General features: G+C 44.7%; 1 protein-coding gene across 2 annotated transcripts in view; it reads right to left on the bottom strand.

Moving 5' to 3' along the window:
- The window catches only part of LOC140479589 (interferon-inducible protein AIM2-like), a 74,978-nt gene that overhangs the window by 22,599 nt on the left and 28,561 nt on the right, over positions 1–23,818 (bottom strand). The window contains exon 3 of one of the 2 annotated variants that reach the window (XM_072573403.1): positions 4,271–4,518. In XM_072573403.1, the coding sequence (XP_072429504.1) occupies positions 4,271–4,517 (247 nt within the window). In that variant the 5' untranslated portion in view covers position 4,518. Of the gene's footprint in view, positions 1–4,270; positions 4,538–23,818 lie in introns of both variants that reach the window. The other variant, XM_072573402.1, reaches the window with a different exon arrangement.

Genomic DNA, 23,818 nt, shown 5'->3' with positions numbered 1-23,818 from the left:
TCCCCATCCCTATCTGCATTCTGCAGGGACCATTACCTCCACGACTCCCTCATTAGATCCACACTTCTCACTAACCCCCTCTCCACTCCTGGCACCTTCCCCGCTACTGTAAGAGGCGCAAAACCTGTGCCCATACCTCTCCCTCAACTGCATTCTAGGCCACTCAGGATCATTTTAAATCCAGGAGAGATCTATTTGTACATTCTCCAACCTCATCTATTGTATCCATTGCTTTCAGGGTGGTCTCCTCTACACCAAAGAGACCAAACACAAACTCTCGGAATGGTTCAGAGAACATCTCTGGTCCGTACGCATCAACCAATCCTACTTTCCAGTGGCCATCCACTTCAACTCCCCACCCCACTCCTCTCAGGACATATCCAATCTGGGCCTCCTCCACCACCTACACTACACCACCCGCAAACTGGAGGAGGAACACCCTATCTTCCACCTTGGAAACCTACAACAACACGGCACCTTCATTGAATTCACTAGTTTCCAAATATCCCTTCACTCCCACCCCATCCGAGATCCAACCCCCCAACTCAGATCCACCCTCTTGACCTGACCTACCTGTCCATCTTCCACTGTCCACTCCACCATTCCCACTGACCCATCACTATCATCTCCCTTCTTTGACCCATCGCTTATTTTTCCCCTAGCCCCACCTCCTATTCCCCCCATTTATCTCTCAACCCAACTCCCCCCCCCTCCCCAAACCTGAAGAAGGGTCCTGCTGAAGCATCGACTCTCTTGCTCCTCAGATGCTGTCTGACCTGCTGTGCCTTTTCCAGCACCATGCTTTATCAACTGTGATTTCTCCAGCATCTCCAGTCCCCATTGTCTCCTTTCAGACTAGAGGCCTGTGACCAGTGCAGTGTCACAAGGATCGGTGCTGGGGTCCACTGCATTTTGTCATTTATATAAATGATTTGGATGAGGTACAGTTAGTAAGTTTGCACATGACACCAAAACTGGAGGTGTAGTGGACAGTGAAGAAGGTTACCTCAGAGTACAATGGGACCTTGATCAGATAGGCCGAGGAGAGGCAGATGGAGTTTAATTTAGCTAAATATGAGGTGCTGCATTTTGGAAAGGCAAATCAGGGCTGGACTTATACACTTAATGGTAAGGTGCTGAACAAAAACATCTTGGAGTGCAGGTTCATAGTTCCTTGGAAGTGGAGTCACAGGTAGAGAGGATAGTGAAGAAGGCTAGTATGGTATGTTTTCCTTTATTGATCAGTGCATGTTACAGCTGTACAGGTCATTTGTTCAGCCACTTCTGGAGCACTGCATGCAATTCTTCTCCCTCTCCTATAGGAAGGATGTTGTGAAACTTGAAAGGGCTCAGAAAAGATTTATGCAGATGTTGCCAAGGTTGGAGAGTTTGAGCTGCAGGGAGAGGCCAAATAGGCTGGGGGCTATTTTCCCTGGAGCGTCAGAAGCTGAGGGGTGACCTTATTGAGGTTTATAAAATCATGAGAGGCATGGATAGGGTGAATAGCTAAGATCTTATCCTGAAGATGGGAGAGTCCAAAACTAGAGGGCAAAGATTTATGATGAGAGGAGAAAGATATAAAAGGGACCTAAAGAGCACCATTTTCACACAGAGATGTATGTATAGAACGAGCTGCCAGAGGGATGGGTGGATGCTGATATGATCATAACATTCAAAAGGCATCTGGATGGGTATATGAATAGGAAGGGTTAGAGGGATATGGGTCAAGTGCTGGCAAATGGGACTAGATTCATTTAGGATATCTGGTCAGCACGGACGAGTTGGACCAAAGGTTCTGCTTCTGTGCTGTGAATCTCCATGACTCTATGGATCTAAGAATATTTTGGAAAATTACAACCAATGCATCAAATATCTCTAGCAACATTGTTTAGGATCCTCTGACACAAACCTTCAGGGCCAGGGAAGTTATCTGCCTTTAGACTATGAGTGTGTCCAATACTATGTCTCTAGTGATGGTTATCATGTTAAACTGGCTGCAATGGGGCCACCCACCACTTTAATATGGTAACTTGACGTGAAAGTGGCAGCAGTGATACCCCACTAGAGTGCAAGGTGAGGTTAGTGTCTCAATGGCTTTGGTTGTGAGCCAAACATCACCCACTCTGTGCACTGTGATACTTTCTAATGACAATACATGGCTCATTTCCTTGACATGTGCTATGTGCCAGACTCTGGTCATCTTGCTAGCCATGTCCATCAGTCACCTTATTCAGAGCAGAGGACTGTTTGGCCCAGAATCAGTGTTATGATCTCAGCTGTTGACATGTCTGTAACTGGTTTCTGAAGCTTTCTTACTAATATCTAAGCACTGAAAGAGCAAATACTTGTGTTTCTAAACCCTCAGCTTCAAGTAATTTTGTGTGTCTGGATGATGCCTTTTAAGCCACTTGGGGCTTTTTGCATAGCCTTGACCTTTGGAAACTGCCAAACCATCAGCACCTTTTCACTGGAACCATGTCATTCAATGGTTCTGTCTCTCTGTGACACCAGATAGAACATAGAACAATACAGCACAGAACAGGCCCTTCGGCCCACGATGTTGTGCCGAACTTCTATCCTAGATTAAGCACCCATCCATGTACCTATCCAAATGCCGCTTAAAGGTCGCCAATGAATCTGACTCTACCACTCCCACGGGCAGCGCATTCCATGCCCCCACCACTCTCTGGGTGAAGAACCCACCCCTGACATCTCCCCTATACCTTCCACCCTTCACCTTAAATTTATGTCCCCTTGTAACACTCTGTTGTACCCGGGGAAAAAGTTTCTGACTGTCTACTCTATCTATTCCTCTGATCATCTTATAAACCTCTATCAAGTCACCCCTCATCCTTCGCCGTTCCAACGAGAAAAGGCCGAGAACTCTCAACCTATCCTCGTACGACCTACTCTCCATTCCAGGCAACATCCTGGTAAATCTTCTCTGCACCCTCTCCAAAGCTTCCACATCTTTCCTAAAGTGAGGCGACCAGAACTGCACACAGTACTCCAAATGTGGCCTAACCAAAGTCCTGTACAGCTGCAACATCACCTCACGACTCTTGAATTCAATCCCTCTACTAATGAACGATAATACTCCATAGGCCTTCTTACAAACTCTATCCACCTGAGTGGCAACCTTCAAAGATCCATGTACATAGACCCCAAGATCCCTCTGTTCCTCCACCTGACCAAGAACCCTACCATTAACCCTGTATTCCGCATTCTTATTTGTTCTTCCATAATGGACAACTTCACACTTGGCAGGGTTGAACTCCATCTGCCACTCCTCAGCCCAGCTCTGCATCCTATCTAAGTCCCTCTGCAGCCGACAACAGCCCTCCTCACTGTCCACAACTCCACCTATCTTTGTATCATCTGCAAATTTACTGACCCACCCTTCGACTCCCTCATAGAGATATTTATCTCTAGGCAACAAAAGTTTTTCTCTTCCACCATAATTTCTAATGTACTGAACTGTTAATCGCAAACCCTACACCGAGCTGTAACCCTTCATCAAAATTTATGTATTAATAGAATTCAGCCATCTGGCACCACTTAGAACAAATCCCTAATCAATCACAAACTATTAGTCCCCTTTTTAGTATGCGCAATATAGAAACACAAATGAAAAGTAAAGTTATACAACATTTGTCCTCCATAGAATCCAAGATCCCAAATAACAATATTATGAATCTTTGTCACAGCGTGCAGAACTGATTAGGGTGTGCCATATAGGCCAGCAAATGTGGCCCTATCAGTGATCTTGCAGTCTACGTAGAGGTACGAGACCAGGGGCCTGTTTTTAAAGAGGTAAGGATGAGTTTTTTCTGAACATGGCGGTCATTTTCTCAATTGACAGACATTACGGCACTTCCACACCCCCCCCGCCCCCACCCCACCCCCCGTCCCCGTGGGGCTCCAAGGCTCGCTCATCTAGCAACAGGAACTTAACTAACAAGAGTAAGAGTCAGCTGCATCAGTTCAAGCACAGCTTCAAGTCATTGAGTATCTCTAGGTTGACCTTTGACAGGTCTTCACAAGAAAACTCTGCCAGCGTCGACACTGGACACACCCAGAAGGAACAGAGGTCTGTAATGGGCATGCAGCTTGCATTGATGTTCTCTGGATCAGAAAGCAGGGGTTAATCATGGTCAGGAGTCTTGGGATTTGCTTAGGGAACCCAGCCAATAAGAGAACGGAATATTCCTTAAGGAACTGGATCCACAACTTCACTTCCACATCACATTATTTGACAAATAATACTCACTGACTTTGATCGGAAGAAGATCCTGGCGAGGTAACTTTGACAATATTTTTGTCACAATCTTGACCGCCTGATTGTTATAGTAACCAACTACTGTTTGTACAAGCTCCACTTTTGATTTTTTTTCCAGATTTCCTCTTGGAATTTTTATTTTCCCAGGGATTTCTTCCAGAAAAAACAGAAGTTTGGCATACTCTTCTTCTGACAGTTCTTCAAATACTTCTAACAGTGTTGACTGAATGTTGGCCATTCTGAAACAGAATGAACTACCTTTGGAACATATTATAAAACAGACACATTAGACAATAACAGTATTACTTGTATTTATAATTTAATTATAATTGACTACATTATTTACTTATTTTATTTCCTCAATTATAATTTTTTAAGGCCCACAAAATTTGCTGTATAGTGCAGCAGAGAAACCACATTTAATAGTTGTGCTCACTCATAACTGCAGATATAATCCTCCAACCATCATGGAATTTATTTGCAGCAAAGGGGGAAATTACTATTCAAATTCAAAAAATTAAGCCAAGTTTCACAAACCTTTGCAGGGGGCATTAACCATGCAGGTCAAATTGAACCATAACATACAAGGAAGTTCAAGATTTGGAGATGCCGGTGTTGGACTGGGGTGTACAAGGTTAAAATCACACAACACCAGGTTAAAGTCCAACAGGTTTAATTGGAAGCACACTAGCTTTCGGAGTGCTGCTCCTTCATCAGGTGATACCTTTGACTTAGAGCAGTCTCATGAACTCCCTCTCCTTGATGCATTAGTTGATAAATATGCTGATCATTCTCCACTACAGTCTACTACAAGCCTACTGATCCATATAGAGGATGGCATTCCAATAGCTTCAAGATTGGCCTAATGGTAACCTTGCAAATACGGTCTAATTCATTTTTTTCACAGCACAAGGTTAACTCCAAAAGCAGGGCATCAAGCTCTTGTTATGGTCCAGGCCAGATCACCTCAAAACATTTCAAGAAAGAAGCCCAGATCCAAGTTGCGTTAAGCAGGTGTAACACAGACATTCCAGGAGGGATACAGTTGGTCAAGCCACTTAATTTTAAACAAAACAGAATTTATTTGCAAGATTACTGAATGAAACACAAACCAAAGAGAGCAGAATACCCAATAACATAACCTATCCATAAACACAATAGATTATCCCAACTTAATGACGCTGTTCCCAATACTTGCAACAATTCCCATAAAGATCCCTTGGCACAAAAGGTAAAATCAAACCCAGGGTCAGACAGGAGAGAAGTCAGAGAGAGAGGATCAGCATGGACCTGCTTCTTTAGGTCCAACAGCTTCAAAACACTACTGTGTTAAAACCAAACCAAACCAGAAAAAAGCTGGGCTGGGAAAATTGGCCACTCCCCTTTCATTGTACAAGTGTCTTTTTTAAACTTGAAAGGCTTTTGCCTGAGGCAGCATCTGTTCGCTATAATCAAAATGGCGCTAAAACCTTTCAACATAGACTTCTCTGAAAAAAAAAGGACAACATAACCTTGTTAAAGTAGCAGCATTGTCACACTATCCAAAGGAGTAATGAACAGCCAGATTGTTGCTCAGTGCATGCTCATGACTCAACCCCAGGTAATTACATTAGATCTGAATTTTTAAAAATAATTCCTCATGAGATGTGAGCATGACTGATTGGTGCAGCACTCATTGTCCAATGCTAATTGCCCTGGAGAAACTGCCTTGTGAACTGCCTTCTGAACTTTGCGGACCCAGATATTTGCAATGCTGCTTGGGAAGGTGGTTCCAGGATTTTGACCCAGCTTACCTCAAAATACCTTGGAAGGGTAAAACATCTTAAAAATTTGAGCAACGCAAGGAAGCACATTATAATGAACTGGATGTAAGAAACAACACCTTTCCCCACCTCCCCCCCCACCTCCGGGTCTCATGGGGTGGTGTAGATTGGTGATGGAGCACATCCCCTAAGATTATCTCAGAACTATTCTATAGGACTTGGTGGCCCGTTTTAAATTACATCGATACGGACTTGTCGGCAGTACTGACCAGGGCCTTTACATAACTGTGAGAGCTGGATTTGGTGGTCTTGGGGCCCTGGTGGGGAGAAAGCTTGTTAAATACAGGTTTTACAACTGATGCTGCCGTGGATAGGAGCCTCAATGGGGGTGCGCTGAGTGGTGGAATTAAATTTAGCTTAGTTTAATTTTAAGCTAATTTGAGTTAAGCTAATTTAAGACAATTTTATCTAATCTGACTCATTCTAAGTTGGCTTGGGTTGGTGCAGCGCAATCTGGGTCAACCTAATCTAATTCTCTAAATACAGTAACTTATTGAATCTCTAGGTGGAGAGATTGCTTTGTAATTTTATTTGTGAGATAGTTTTGGTGTGTTCTTAAAGGGCTGCCGCGTCTTACAGAATAGTCGTTTTCTGGTGCACTACATTTGTGAGATAATCTTAGGATGTGCTGCTCCATCACCAATCTGCACCACCCCATGAGACCCAGGGGAGGAAGGTTGTTTCTGAGAACCAGTTCATTATAATGTGTTTCCTTGCGTTGCTCAAATTTTTAAGATGTTTTACCCTTCCAAGGTATTTTGAGGTAAACTAGGTCAAAATCCTGGAACCACCTTCCCAGCAGCACTGCAAATATCTGGGCAAAGTCTGCAAAAGTCCAGAAGACAATTCACGACCAATTTCTCCAGGGCAATGTCATGCTCACATCCCATGAGGAATTATTTTTAAAAAAATTCAGATCTAAAGTCAGTCAGTAGATTCCTTAACGTTTTTGTAAGACGAGATTGTTATATTGTTTTTCTTTTTTGTATTTTTATAATTTTGTGAAAGAATAACAACTTCTTCTAATAAAAAGAAATGCAAAAAAAAATTTGAGCAACACTGGAAGCTACCTTTTTTCCCTGCTACATGTACAGGATGCAACCGTCAAGCCACATTGACCTGCTTTACACACAGATGAGTAATGTGGGGTGTGAACTTGCGTGCTGGTGTGATGCCAAGTCGGGGTCAAAATATTTGTTTCCCTTTCAAGGAAAGTAGACTTGAGGGCCAGTGTTTGGATTTTAATTCCTCTAACTCCTTTACTATCTGATTGAGTTACATCGTAACATTGCCTTCTGTATTTATGTCAATGAACGGGGGCTTGGGCTCACACAGAAGCAGAATGAGAAGAATCCAACTACATACTCAGTATTCATTCTTGTTCCATTAAACCTAAAGCCACACATATAATGAAGACATTAAGTTTTTGGATACCACAGCGCTTATATTGACTAACTTTTACAGATGTCGACTTGCGCAAAGTTTTTCTTCAAAATTATTCTACACACACCTTTACATAAAAAACCATCAGCATTTGTTGCCGGTATCTAATGTCCTCTGGTGGTGAGCCACTTTCTTGTTACATTTAGTGGCTACCTGGCACTCACTGCTGAAAAGGGTAGTAGAGAAGGGGGGTTGTTATGCTTTAAGTAGTATTTAGACGAACACTTAAGCATACATTGCTTCGGAGAAAGTGAGGACGGTAGATCAGAGTCGAAAAGTATAATGCTGGAAAAGCACACCAGGTAGGCAACATCTGAAGAGTAGGAGCATCCAAGCTTCGGGCATTAGCCCTTCAGTCAGGAATCGACAAGGAGGAAGGGGGCAGAGAGATAAATAGAAGGGTTGGGGCGGGGTGAAGGTAGCTGGGAAAGCAAAAGGTAGTGCAGGTGGGCGGTTATAGTGATAGGTTGGAGGGGAGGGTGGAGTGGATAGGTGGGAAGGAAGATGGACAGGCAGGACAGTTCGAGAGAACAGTGCTGAGTTGAAGGGTTGGATCTGGGATGAGGTGGGGGAAGGGCAGATGAGGAAACTGGTGGTTGAAGCGTCCCACTGCGGAAGATGAGGTGTTCTTTCTCCAATTGTGGCTTGGATTTGGCAGTGGAGGAGGCCCAGGACTTGCATGCTCTTGGCGGAGTGGGGGGGGGCGGGGGAGTTGAAGTGGTCAGCCACAGGGTGTTGGGGGTGTTTGGTCTGTGTGTTCCAGAGATGTTCCCTGAGTTAACGTCCTGTATCCCCAAAGTAGAGGAGACCACATCTAGAGCAACAGACACAATAGATGAGATGTACAAAGGTGAACAGGAAGGTGTGGAAGGTTTTAAACCTCTTGCGGCAGCAAAAGGTGTAAGACCTGCACCCAGATTCCCCTTTCACCTCTATCCAAGGTTCCAAAGGATCTTTTCACATCCAGCAGAAACTTGCCTGCACATCCAAACATCTCATTTATTGTGTCCGTTGCTCTCGGTGTGGTCTCCTCTACAGTGGGGAGACAGAATGCTAACTCACGGAAGACTGCGGTGAACATCGCTGGGACATGCGCACAAAACAACCCCATTGCCCTGTGTCTGAACACTTCAACTCCCCATGCTCCCCCCCCACCTAAACAACCACCGCTCCCCCCCCATCCCAGCCCCCCACTCCTCCAAGGACATGCATTTGTTGGGCCTCCTTCACTGCCAAATCAAAGCCACCAGACGACTGGAGGAGAAACTTCTACTTTGGGACCCTTCAACCACACGGCATCAATGTCAATTTCACTCGTTTCCTAATTAACCTTACCTTCCAGATCCAACCTTCCAACTCGGTACCACCCTCTTGAACTGCCCTACCTGTCCATCTTCCTTTCCACCTATCCTCTCCAAACTATACCTTCCACCTGCATCGACCTATCACCTTCCCAGTTACCTTTCCTCCACCCTCTTATTTATCTCTCAGCTCCCCCCCACCAACACCCCCACCCCCCACACATTCATTAGGAAGGGCTTCTGCCCGAAACGCGACTCTCCTGCTCCTTGAACACTGTCTCACCTGCTGTGCTTTTCCAGCACCACATTTTGATAGATTGTTTTGGACCAAGTCTTGGAAATTGGATTTCAGTTGCTGTGGACATGATGTGCCAAAAAGGCTCTTTCAATGCTATAATACTCTGACTCCAAGCTCTATGATTTTGAAGGAACAGTGATATATTTTGAGTCAGTATGGTGATTGACTTAGAGGGGGACTTGGAGGTGGGGTTCACATGTGTCTGCTCCACCTGGATTTGAAAGGTGCTTGATGAGTTACTGCGATGTATGTGCAGATGTTGTACACTGCTGCCATTGTGCTTTTGTCATGACAGGAGCAAAACTTGAAGGTGGCGGATGTGGTGCCAATCAAGCAGCTGCTTTGTCCTGGATGGTGGTGAGCTTCTTGACTGCTGTTGGAGCTGCACCCATCCAGGCAGGTGGGGAGTATCCCATCACACTCCTGACTCGTGTCTTTTAAATGGTGGACTTCCCAAAAGGAAGTGAGTAGCAAGAACCAAATGTGAACGAGAACCAACCTGTGATGGGGGGGAATCAGATTCTCACAGATTTTGCCCATTTTATTTACATGGGTGCTTGTTCTGTGACTGAATTTTCTTGGGCACTTTGGAGACTTGCTCATGCTAATTCACCCGCTACGCCCATGTATTTTGAGCAGAGTGCTGGGTCTGTAGGCTTGTCACAATGACTGGTAGCTCATTTTAAATAGCTAATTCCCTTTGGCTGTTCACAATAGGTAGGGTACTAACAAACATAATGCACAATTCAAAACAAATGCCAAATGTTAGATATGTTTCTACCATTGTTCACTACCTGTTAAACAATCACATGAATGCTCAGAATTACCCTAATAACCAATTTAAATTAATCATTCAGATTCATGTGACTCACTTACACTTCTTAAAAGTTGCATACATTTAAATGCTCAGTTCTATTCCCCATAAGAAAAAGTCACAGGCAGCCAGTGTGTCATTTCTTGAGTTAAAGAAAGTCATGGCAAACAATAGTTCCTCAGTGCATTTCAACTTATCAAACATTCGGCAGTCTTTTCTCACACAGCAGAAATTGTTGTTCCCATTAAATTTTGGTATTCTTATGTCTGTCCTGCTGAATGCAAGATGAAAATCTTTGACAGCATCTCTCCTTTTCAGCTATGTTTAAGAAAGGCTTCTATCATTACTATCTATTGAGTGAAAAATAACTGTGTTAGCCCAAGGACTGAGTCAGAACATGTTTGTCAACACATGCAGCCCAAAATTTATAATCTGTTTCAGTTTTCAACAGGTATGTTCTGGCACAAGATTACTTCTTCCAACTATCGAATGTGATAATGTTGGTAGCTTCTAGTCAATTACTTAATAATAACATATTGCATATTTAAACTGATTTGCAACTTCTCAGCTTGTAAAGTGACTGTGCAGCAAGATAATTAGCATTCGGGTTTGGGCTTACAAATTACAAGTAATGTTCCCACCTCAGAATTGCCAGGCAGTGACCATCTCTAACAAAGAGATGTAATTCAATGGCATTACCCTCATTGAATTGAGCAAAAACATAACTGGACCAGCTACGTGAATATGATGGATACATATTGTGGCTGTAAGAACAGGTCGGAACTTCAGAATTCCATGGTGAATGACTCACCTCCTGATTTTCCAAAAGCTTTTCACTATCAACAAGACATACATTCATATTGAAATGCGTCATTAGCAAGGTCAGCCATGGTTGCCAATCTATAATTATCCTTGAACAGGATGTGGTGAGTCGCTATCTTGAACACAGCAGTCCATCTGGTGTAGGTACAGCCTCAGTGCTGTTAGAATTTGAATCAGCAACAGGGTAATATGTAGTTTGGAAGGAACTGGCAAAGTGACCATTTACCTGCTGCCTTTGATCTTCTACGTCCACGCTTCCCAAACTATTTTCCAATGTGGCCCCATTCTAACGCCCACAAATTAACATGACCCAAGTCTCCAGTGAAATCAAAACAGCAAAAAAACAGCATGGTAACATTCAGGATATAATTAAAATATTGCACCTTGTAGCTCAACATATGATACATCATATATTCATATGATACATCATTCCCTCACCTTCATCACTGTTTAACCATGACACCACACTTGCATCCTGTCTAAATACCCTCTCAAGGCCACTGCTGAACTGTCTCCAATGCCCACAGAAGAATCACAGCTTGTCAGTGTCCAGTCGAGGAACATCATGCACAGGCCAGAAATTCCAAATAAACCTGTCGTCACAGTCACCAACAGCAAACACAAATAAAAGGAACAGAGGCGACAGGTCACCCCACAAAGCAAACCAAATAATGACATCACAGACAATGACTATTCAACATTTCATTATGGACTGCTGCTCCAGGGTCTCTGACTAAGAACGAATGTCAATAAGCTCCTGTCTGGCTTGTACCACTCAATGAAGTTGAGCTCTCTGATGGACAAGGAAAGATTTTTCTTCCACTACGTCCTCAACTTCCTTCACTTTCCCCTCCCTCTTCTCTACCACCCCCAGACTGGTCCTGGCATCGGAACTGCATCTTCAGCAACCTTACTGTCTGCTCTACCATAACCCTAGTCAAGCATGAGCAGCCTGCATCTGTGGGTTGTGCAATGGTGTCATGAGCCTAGGTCGCTTTTGGTAATCCTTGTCTGCAGACACCAGCCTCATAAGGCATCTGGGCTCTCAGATGTACCAGATACACAAGAATGCTCTAGGAGTCATAGCAGCTGCCAGAGTAGGAGACACACACCTCCAGAAGTGGTGACAGTGGTCACAGATCACCTGAACATCAATGGAATGGAACAGGACCCCTTCCTGTTGATAAATTCAGCAGTGTTACAATACAGCCTTCTCAGTGCCATCGCTACTTTGTTGAATAAATGTGCAGTGTGTTTGTCACACAGGCACCTTACACTTGCTGTAGGCGCCAGATTGACATCTGTGTCTTCTAGGAGAAAGTGAGGACTGCAGATGCTGGAGATCAGGGTTGAGAGTATGGTGCTGCAAAAGCACAGCAGGCCAGGCAGCATCTGAGGAGCAGGAGAATTGATGTTTCGGGCATAAGCCCTTCTTTGAGAATGAAGCTTGTGGGCCGGGGAGGCTGAGAGATAAATGGGAGGGGGTGGGGGCAGGAAGGGTAGGTGGTGGCGCATGGCCTCGTCCCCCTTCCCATTTATCTCTCAGCCCCCTAACCCCCAAGCCTCATTCCTGATGAAGGGCTTATGTCTGAAATGTCGATTATCCTGCTCCTCAGATGCTGCCTGACCATCTGTGTCTTATAGCAAGATGTCCTCCCGGCCCTGGACAATTCCCTACTGAAAGGCAGCGTATTTGTGTGTGTGCAAGAGCACATCAACACAGTGGTATTGATATTCTTTAGGCTCCAGATGAAGAAAAATCACACTAACAAGCAAGGCACAGCACGTCAAGGCATGGACTCTGTGAACATGCAGGTTGGCATTAATTGGGTGAGCACTAAAAGAGCAAGCAAACATCTCCAAGTTGCAGCTTGGCGTAATCTGTGTGATTGGCATCTGTCCTCGCACAAAAAGTATCCGTGCAGCAGCTTTTCAACCTTACTGCTGCCTTTTCATCATGATCATGAGGGATTAGCAAAAGTAAGATGCCAGTGTCCATGTGGGAGGGATGCATACAGCTGGTGCCAAGGGATCATGCTGAGATGCTGTTTGGTGCTGAGCAATATGAAGGCTTTTTGCAGCCATCACCTGCTCTGACTTCCATGTTGATAATTCTCAGCGTTTAGCTTGTTCAGTAAGACAGGAAGCTGAATATTAAAATTGAGTTGTGGCATTTATAAGATGTTTAAAGAACTATAATTCCTTAATTGGCAAACTCACCTCTGCCTAGTCAGAAACTCAGCTCTCAGCAAATACATAAAAGATGCAGCAAGTTGCTCCTGACATTGAATTCGCTGCAATTCTCTCATGATTCTGTTACAAATCTTACTTCACTCAGGTGCCTACAGATTTCCCCGCAGTGAAATCTGCATTTCTCCTCCAACACACACACCCCTATTCTCCACATCCTTACCCCATTCCACCCCTAATACACACCAATTCCTTTCACAAATCTTATCCCATTAACTCATTCAGCAGGCCTTCTTTTCGAGCCATCATCCCACACACTCACTCACAAGCCCCTTGACTTAACATGACCCTTTCACAAATTGCTCATGCGCTCATTAGACCCTCAGCCTATTATTTCATTCATTAATGGCAAGACCATCATAGAGATGTACAGCATGGAAACAGACCCTTCGGTCCAACTTGTCCATGCTGACCAGATATCCCAACCCAATCTAATCCCACCTGCCAGCACCCGGTTCTTATCCCTCCATACCCTTCCTATTCATACACCCATCCAAATGCCTTTTAAATGCTGCAATTGAACCAGCATCCACCACTTCCTCTGGCAGTTCATTTCATACATGTACCACCCTCTGTGTGAAAAGGTTGCCCCTTAGGTCTCTTATATATCTTTCCCCTCTCACCCTAAACCCACGACCACCTTCTGAATTCTATGGGCCAGGCAATTTTGTATCCAGACTGCCAAATTTCCCTATACCACATGCTTCCTTACTTTCTGAATGAGTCTACCTTGGGGAACCCAATCAAATGTCTTGCTAAAATCCATGTACACCACATCCACTGCTCTACCTTCATCATATGCTGAAAATATGTTGCTGGAAAAGTGCAGCAGGTCAGGCAGCATCCAAGGAACAGGAAAATCGACGTTTCGGGCATCAGCCCTTCTTCAGGGCTGATGCCCGAAACGTCGATTCTCCTGCTCCTTGGATGCTGCCTGACCTGCTGCGCTTTTCCAGCAACACATTTTCAGCTCCGATCTCCAGTATCTGCAGTCCTCACTTTTTTCCCTTCATCATATGCTATTGATAAAGCAAGTGAATTTGCTTGGGCCTAGGAACTCCCAAGGAAATCCTACAGTGGTGTTCTGGAGCTGAAGCGATTACCTTCAGCAATCATAACAATCATCTTTAGAAGTCATAAGGTTTTGCAACACTAATAGAGGATCTTCAGTCCATCGTGTTTCTGCTAGTCATCAAGTACTAACCTACCTTAAACCCATTTTCCAGCACTTGGTTCATAGCCTTGTAAGTTATGGCATTTCAAATATTTGCCTGCATACTTCTATACCAGCCTTTCAAGCAGTGAGTTCCAGATACCCACCACCCTCCAGGTGAAACCTTTTCCTTAAATCCCCTCACTTTAAATCATTGCTCCCTAATTATTGAGCCCTCTAAGGAGGCAAGTTTATTCTTATCTAGCCTATATATTCCCCTAAATTTTATATACCTTCTTCAGGCTTCCTTCTGCCCAGCCTTCTCTACATGAAGGAAAACAACCCCAGCTTATCAGATCTTTCTTCATAGCTGAATCACTCCAGCCCAGGCAACTTCCTGGTGAATCTCCTCTGCACCCTCTAGTGCAGTTGTGTGCAGTTTTAATCTCCTTATCAGAGGAAGAATGTCCTGGCTATGTAGGGATTGCAAAGGTTGACCAGACTGATTCCTGGGATGGCAGGCCTGACGTTTGAAGAGAGACCAGATCGGTTAGGAGTTTAGAAGAATGAGATGTGATCTCATCGAAACAGGCTTAGATAAGCTAACGCAGAAATGATATTCCCCCGATAACTAGTGCGTCCAGAACCATAGATCACAATCTAAGGATATAGGATAGGCCATTTAGGGCTGCGATGGGGAGAAATATTTTCACCCACAAAACAATGAGCCTGTGGAAATCTTTGCCACTCCAAGTGGTTAAGGCCAAAGCATAGAATGTTTTCAAGAAGGAATACAAAAAACTCTTGGAAAAGGAATCAAAGGGTGTGGGGAGAAAGTGGAACATGGAACTGAGTTGGATGATCAGCCATGATCATATTAAAAATTGTGGAGTAGGCGCGAAGAGCCAAATGGCCTACTCTTGCTCCTAATTTCTATGTTTCAGTTTCATTCACATCCTTTCAATAGTGTAGCAGCCAGAACTACAGCACTCCAGCTGGGGAGGAACTAACAACTTTTGTAGATCTCTCATTACCTCTTGTATTCAATGCCTTAATGAGTAAAGGGAGGAATTGTATATACCTGCTTAACCATCTTGTCTGCCTGTCATGCTACCTTCAAGGATACATGTACATACAAAAGTCCCTTTGATCCTCTGTACTTCCTAGGCTCCCACCAATTATCAAGTATTCATTTCTTAGCGGAAATGACACCAGCCAGTGAAGACCTTTCCATCTGATCTCAATTTCATCAAATCTCCTTGATACCACACCTGACCAAATGTTCACTTGGTCTAAGTCATGTGGAGATATATGAAAACAGATCCTTTGGTCCAACTCGTCTATGCTGACCTGATATCCTAAATAAATCTAGTTCTATGTGCCAGCATTCATCCCATATTCACATAACCATCTAGATGCCTTTTAAGTGCTGTAATTGTATCAGCCTCCCTCACATCCTCTGGCAGCTCATTTCATACAAGCACCACCTTTGGATTCTCCATAACCCCATTTGCTAAAGTTATCTCATGTCCCCTTTTTGCCCTCCTGATTCTCCTCTTAGGTATACCCCTACCGTTTTATACTCTTCTCGGGATTCACTCAATCCCTGCTGTCTACACCGGACAAATGCTTCTTTCTTTTACTTGACCAAAACCTCAATTTCTCTGGTCATCCAGCATTCCCTGCACCTACCAGCCTCACCTTTCAAGAACATACTGTCTCTGGACTCTCATTATCTAATTTTTGAAGGCTATCAATTTTCCAACATCCACCCCAACTTTACCTGCAAACATCCACCTCCAATCAACTTTTGAAAGTTCTTGCCCAATACAGTAAAAATTTCAAAATAAAAATCAATCACTCTCTTCTCAGTGAAATAACTCCATGAAGGCCAGAATCCTGTCACCAAGTCACCCTTTATATACACCTGCACACTATATGACATTGACCGAGCTAGCTCAGAACCAGCTAGTAGAGTGAACAGCACCCCTGACATTCCTGTTTTTTTCTGTCAACCAGGGATCCCTGATTGGACCAGATTAACAGCCCCAGTGAGGGGACTCATTCTATGAGGTCAACCTGACTGACCCTTGTTACAATCACTACATCCCTATCCCCTCTAAGTCCTGGGATGTAAGCCTGTCCTTTTTTCTGAAACTTCTCCTGGGGTGTTTTCACAACAGGTCCACTTCCTCCAATTCTGCATCGGATATTGTTGGCCTGGATGGGAGCGCAGCTCGCCTCTTGTGCCCAGAATGTCTAGGAAGAAGTTCTTCTTCTTCAGGAGGTAATGCCATTAAGGTTGCGTCATCAACTTTGTCCATCTCGCCCTCAGAGGTTTCCTCGATGAGGGAGAACCCACAGGTTCTGACAGTCTTCTCAGATGTTCTGAGAGGCTTGTACTCCTGCCCCATTTGCGAGGCTGCAGCTTTCATGTGGTTCAAGTGCCTGTTCAGGACTGCCTCACCTTCTGTGAGGAGAAGGCTAGCTGGGTTAAGGAGGTTACATCACTTTATTGTAATGTTAAGCATCTCCAATAACATAGTGTTGTATCTAAGCCAAAGTGCTGCTGACAGGCGTGCTGTCTTTTGCTTGGAATGCAGTAAGGATACCGCATGTGGGACCAGTAGGGTCAATTCACCATAGCCGAATATGTCCCTGGACGCTACAACAGCTTTTTAAGCTGCAGCCACAGCTCGCAGGCATTTAGGTAACCCTGCCGCTACGGGGTCGGGTTTAGCTGAAACATAAGCTACCGGCCTCAATTTTCCCCCATGATCCTGCAACAGCACAGAAGTCATGCAGCCACGCTTCTCATCCACTGTTTGTACAAGGCTTGTTTGGAATCAGAATCCCCAGTGTAGGTGTAGTTTGGAGCGCCTTTTTCAATTCAACAAAGGCACTCTCGGCCTCTGGGGTCCACTGCAACGGACTCTGGCTCTACAACCCTTTGCCATGGGCTATGTCACTTAGGGGCGCCTCAAGAGTTCCGTAATGTGGGATAAACATTCTACAGTAGGAGCACAGGCCCAAAAAGGACAGCAACTGTTTCTTCATCTGAGGCTCTGGAATTTGCTGGATTGCTTGAACTCCGTCTTGACCAATGGCCTTCCCTTGTTCGGATATTGAGTGACCTAAGAACTTCACCTGTTGCTGCACAAATTGTAGTTTCGCGAGACTGGCTTTGTGCCCTTCCCTCGCTAGGTGGCAGAGCTAAGCTAGGGAATCCTTCTCACATTGGTGCTGCTATTAAGCAGGCATCTACATACTGCAGAAGCGCTGAGCCTGGGGCTAAGAGTGTCCAGACCCCCGCGTAGAGTCTCATTATATATGGTGGGGGACTCACAGTAACCTTGACAAAGTCACGTGAAGGTATATGATTTTCCCTTGAACGAAAAAGGGAACCAGAATTGACTATCTGGGTGTACCAGTACACTAAAGAAGACATTTGCTAAATCCACAACAGAGAACCATTTCCTGTCCGGTGGAATTTGAGTCAATATAGTATAGGGGTTGGGAACACATGGGGCACGCGGAACAACAGCGTTATTGACTGCCTGCAGGTCTTGAACAAACCTCCATTCCTCCAGTTCACGTGGAATATTCACTTTTTTGACCAGAAAAATGGGGGTTCTCACCAATGAGTTTTTACAGGGGACTATCATCCCAGCCTTTAGGAGGGATTCAAAGACTGGAGTAATTCCTTCTATAGCCTTGGGTTTTAATGGTATTGTGCTCTGCAAGGACGATACTCAGACTTCGGCATTGTTCCACATTATGTTTGCCTTTTGTAGGGACCTCTCTCAATCTTGAGTCCGAGACTTCTACCTTAGGAAAACGCCAGGCTACCTTCCTAAGCTCTTCAGGGCTAGCGGGGATTACCTATATTGCCCTGTCTGCCTGAGTTAACCAATTTAGTTTCTTCCTATATGTCCGCATGTCCTCACTGAACCAGATACCCACAGCGTCCCTCAAGACCCAATCTCTCTTTTTTGGTGCCCTTAGTACCCACGGTCCCAAATCCTGCCACGTGTCGCTGGATCTCTTGGCCAACAACACATCAAAAAGATTGGGCCTACTTGCCATTACAGAGACCTTGGATAAGTTCACACTGACTGCACGTCTGTGATCATTCCAATAAAGCTTGCATAATAGCAACTGATCTGGTTTAACCAATCTCCTGGACCAGTCCCTCTCATTTGTCAGGCCCACTGCGGTTTATATAAGCTGTGCAATGTAGCATGTCTCTCAGTAGAAAATCGGTGTTAGTAGGATTAACATGCTCACTTGCTTCCAGGGTGAGTGAATAGCTCACTGAACTTATCACTCTCTGGCTTAGTCTCCACTCATAGATATACATCAAGGGTCGTGGGTCATGTTTTACAGTCTGTACTGGCAATTCTTCTTTTCGTACTACTTGCAAGCCTGTAGGGGTGCTAAGTAGATCCAATCCCAATCTCACTATGAGATCCCGAGCCATCAGATTTAAAGTACAGAGTTCCGATAACAAAAATGAGAATTGGAATGTTTCCCCATTACTGGTTTTGCACAATAAGGGTGTGGTAAATCTCTCTCATAACACGACTCCTGATGCAGCCATTGAGTTCAGGAACCTTCCACTCATCCTTATTTCTGTTGACTCGCTGAACTGGCTTGATTTAAGGACTGAATATGTTGCCCCTGTATCTACCAAAAAGGTAACTGGTGCACCTTCCACATATAACATAAGAGGTGGGCATTGACTTATACGCATCATCATTATACTGAACATATAGTCCACGCTCGGCAATCTCAGTACTCAATATGGAGGTGGGACATGTTCCAGTACCCTTAAAGTTAGTAGAAGAGATTAGCATAAGCGAGTCTTTGTTGTCAAGCATAAAGGAAAGAGGTTTACCTGTCCGTTGTGGGCTGCCCACCTCCACCTCAGCCTTCCCCTGTCAGTCACCCTGCTGTCCAGCCTCCAGGGCCGATTGAGGCTGCCTGTGTGGGCACTGCCTCACCCAGTGGTCCATTGCTCCGCAAACAAAGCAGCCACCGGATCTACCTCTGCACGCGCCTCTTCCTCTTCCGCGACCTCCACCTCTACCCCTCCCTTTTCCCGCAGCACCTCTCTCCAACAGTTGGGCGACCATTTGCATCATGGTAAGCTGAGCTTTATGTGTTTGCTGTTCTAACTTTAGTTTCCGCTTATCCTTTTCTTGGGCCAGTAATTTTTTAGTATGTATCGTGTGTTTTTCGATCAAATTCAGCTTTCCCACGTCCCAGGTAATATATGTGTCTTTTACCTTTTTCGCTATTTCATCCTTCATTCCTCAGGTGTGCCTCATACGGCGTGATTTCTGCCACTGTTACGTCCGCGGGTGGTGTCAGTCCATGTGGGCGTTATGGACTTCAGTGAGGTGCGTAAGATACTGGGACACTGTCTCACCTTCTGGTTGTTTATACATTGCAATCTTGGTCATGTCCATTCGTACTGGAAATGCCTCTCCACAGGCAGTTGCCAGCGCTGTGACAAAATCATTAAAGTCTTTATTCCACTCCGCTTGCGGGTCGGCTGCTCTGGCATGGATGTTTGCAGCTGGCCAGTTATACCTGATCTTGGTGATATCAGCACCCAGTTTTCATCCCAGGAGACGTCTCATCTCATGTGACATGGGACGGAACTCGGTACAGAATCTTGCCACTTCCTCGGCGAACTTAGTACCTTCAACCTCTCGTGAGTCAGGCAACTGTCCATAGGCACTTTCCAAATCCTTCATGGTGGACCAACATCGGGTACCCTTCTGGGCCTGCAACTTCAACCATTGGTGCTTGCAGAACCACCTGGTTAGGTGATTGTGTGTCAGTACTCTCACCATCTGACTCATCATCCATCATGGGGTGATCTCGGACAGGCCCTGGATGCCCTTCTGTCTTGGAGTGGCCGTCCTTCCTTTGACCTTCGTGCATTGATCTGTTGCGGGTATGAGATGCTACCAGTGATTCAGTGGACCCTGAGGCAGTGGCCGCTGACTTGAAATCTTTGGGTGTCAGGTATAGATGTCGTCCTGTCACTGCCTGCTCTCTTTCTTGCTCATATGGACACAGATCTCGTTGGGGGAAGAACTTAAGACACTGTACAGCTTCATTATGGTGTTTTCCGTGCGCGTCTGCGTCTGAGCTGGTGTTTGTATGTGAATTTGATCGATCTTTCAATTGAGATTTCCTTTCCCTATATCAGCCTCAGCCTTCCACATGTTGCAAGCACTCCAATTCACAGGTTCTATTTTTCTCTTCCATTTCGCCTTCTCTCTCTCTCTTCCAACCGTGACCTCAGTATCTCCAATTGCCTTTTACTAAAACTTCCTCCCTCTGGAAAACCACATTCTTTGATCCACAATTCTAATTGCTTTACAGATTCTGGGCCGTAATTATTTAACATGCATTGTTTTCTTAGTTGTCTATTTCAAGTCTGCTGTGGACCCTCTTTTTGTTTGCTCTTGCCAGAACCCATTTTTCACCGTTATTGGAAAGGTGTTCAGCTCTCTCTCTCGCTCGCGGTACCGTTATCTTTTCCCTTTGACTTGCTTTTACCTCCAGAGATCCCCTTTCATTGGCCGCATCCACCTCAATGCCTTGGTTTTCGTAAACCAAGAAAGCATGTACCCGGTATGTCTTTGGCGAGTCCAACTCACTCAGTGGCGGTTCCAAGTCTAAAACCACCCTTAGACTTGCTATCTCTTAAACACTCTAGAAGGGGCAATCCTTTCCCTTGAGTTTTGCTCAAATACCGCACAAGAGTTCACTGGACCCTCCTCCAGATTTATTTACTATCTTAGAACGTGTCTCTATGCTAAGCCACGACTCTTACCCTAAACCTATTTGATTCAGATCCTGGTTCCCATATTCCCAGGCCCCTCGTGCAAAGGGACCAATTCAGCATTCAAGATGAAGTGAAAGTCCTTCAAGGTGCTGGCACCTATGCCTCCTGGGATTCCTCCGAATCTTCCCTAGTCACGGGATCCTGGGTGAGCCCCCAGGTTTAATGTCGTTGAAATTAAATCAACTTGACTCAAATGCTAGCAAGAGCAAAGAAAAAGTTTATTTCAGACCTTTGCAAAGGGACCCAATACATCGGCAAGACACTTCATGCAAGGGACATTTGATAGCTTTTGCATACTCCCTTTATACTATAGTTCGCTTCCAGGCCCAGAACATTAGAGTTCTTTCCATATATGGAGTTGGTTTTCTCATTTCTTGACTGTTAATATGGCAGTGCAACTGGCCTTGTAAGCCTGCAGTTAGGTTGGATCGCCTTTTACATTTTTGTTTGTTTGCAATACCCCTAGTTTCAGCCAAACCCTTACTTCTTTATTCCCTATGCTTTTATAAATTTCACAATAAATGTTAACTTTCCATTACACTCCCCTACCCAAACTTACAGGATCTGACCACACATGTCTCTTACAGAATTTATGTGTTATTTATTTATTTATAAATTATGTGTTACGATCGAGCCCTCCACAATCACCTGATGAAGGAGCATCGCTCCGAAAGCTAGTGTGCTTCCAATTAAACCTGTTGGACTATAACCTGGTGTTGTGCGATTTTTAACTTTGTTCACATGAATGTGAACTACATTGAATGTGGCTACTTTTGTCCTTCTTGGCACTCTGCGCATTGCTCCATCAATATGGCCATGCCAGCATCCAAACCTGGCCACTAGACATAACATCTTGTCGATACCTTCATTTTGGAAACTCCTGCATGACCCTGGTGGAGTTCAACCAGTATTTGGCAATGACCTTTCCTTGGAACAATCACTCCTGCTCTCCATAACATGCTGTCCTCCACAGTGATTTGGTCTTGCAGAGTTCAGAAAGGTTTCGATTCTGCTTGTGATGGCCCCTTTGTTTCGCCCATCACCACCAGCTGTTTTAGTTTTGCCAGGATGGGATCTTTTTGGGTCCACAATCTGGCATTGGCAGCAGTGACTGGAAGGATGACCAGAAAGTCTAAAACATCTTGGCTACAAGACCATTTCCAACGCTGACCCATTTTCAGTAGCAGATGTAAGGGTGCCAGGATGGAGGCCAGGTTATGTACGAACTTTCCATAATAATTCACCAACCCGAAGAACGACCTAAGCTCCGGTCTAGATGTGAGAGGCATGGTACCTTTGATGGCCCTCACTTTATCATCTAATGAATGTAACCCAGTCTTGTTGACACGACAATGCATGTAGTTCACTTGGGGTGCCTGGAACACATATGTTTCCCTCCTAAGGTGTACACCCACCTTGGTGAAATGTTTAAGTACAATGTCCAAGTTCTCTAAATGCTCTTCCCAGTTATTAGCACATCATCCAGATAAATGCCGATCTGGTGTAGCCCTTGTAAAGTGTTCTCCGTTGTCTGCTGGAAAATGGCACAGGCTCATGATACCCCAAAAGGTAGTTTCATATATTGGTACCAACCCTTATGGGAATTAATTGTAGCATTCATCTGAGAATCCTTATCTAATTGTAATTGCAGGCATGCATGGCTTATGACCAGCTTCATGTAGGACAGCAGAACCCCCACTGCTCCCCAGCTCCCCCCCCACCCCCCGCGCTCAGTTCTGCGTATAAGTAGTTAATTTGAGGGATTGGGCATTTATCTAGCTGTGAAAAGTGGTTCAACATTTGTTGGAATCCTTGCAAAGGTAAACTGAAACATTATACTTCACAATTGTATTTGTACCAGTGCTGCCCATTCTGCAAAATGTCCTGGTTTGATGATTCCTTTGCTTTCCAACCTCCTGATTTCTGTCTCTACTTTTGCATATAAGGCAAATGTCACTTGGCGGACCTTGTAGAAATATGGAATTGCTTCTTGATTAACATGTAAGGTGGCCTTGGCCCCCTTGTCGGTCCCGAGACCTCCCTGTAAAAATTCCAGGCATTTAATTATGACTTCACTGAGGCAGCCATTTTCTAACCAAAAAATGTTCTACCAATCAAATTGAACCAACCTCTTTCAACCACTTTCAGCCCATCAAACTTGGGCCTGGGCCTTTTACTACAACCAGTGGTATCTGAACCAGGAACCAGAACCGAAAACATACCCTTAATCTGTAGAGATCCCCAGTATAAGGCCTTAACCTGGCTGAGGTCCTACACAAACTTAAGGGTTGGAATCCAGAGTGAATTTTGGTAAAGACTAGTTCTGCATTCACTGATATCACCATGCTGGTATATGGTTCTGATATGGCTGTTGCTAAGCAATGGACTTTCCTGGGTGTGCACTCTTCTGGATAAGGGCCTATGAATTCTCTTATTCAATTCAGGCCTATTGGGATTATTTTGCTGCCTCGAGTCCACATACCACTAGCAACTACAATGACCTGCCGGTCCAGATCCTTGAGAAAATGTCAACCCTTTGACCGAGGCTTTGCTTTATTTTAGGGTTTTGCTGTGGGCTGATCGAGGGTCCATCTGTTCAGGATATGTTTTGAATGAGGCTACACAATTGCCTTCACTCAAGTGGTGTCCCTCAAGCTCTGTCGGCCTGGCAAGGGTGTCCACTTCCCCCATCATACCTTGTAACTCATAAGCTCCATTTTCTATCAAACAAAGCCAGTTGCAATGCCTGTTTAAAGTCCAGTTGGTTTTC

Source organism: Chiloscyllium punctatum, chromosome 7 (genome assembly GCF_047496795.1).
Source record: "Chiloscyllium punctatum isolate Juve2018m chromosome 7, sChiPun1.3, whole genome shotgun sequence".
NCBI classification, from domain to species: Eukaryota; Metazoa; Chordata; class Chondrichthyes; order Orectolobiformes; family Hemiscylliidae; genus Chiloscyllium; species Chiloscyllium punctatum.
Note: the sequence above shows the minus strand (reverse complement) of the source record. Positions and strands in the feature narration are given on the sequence as shown.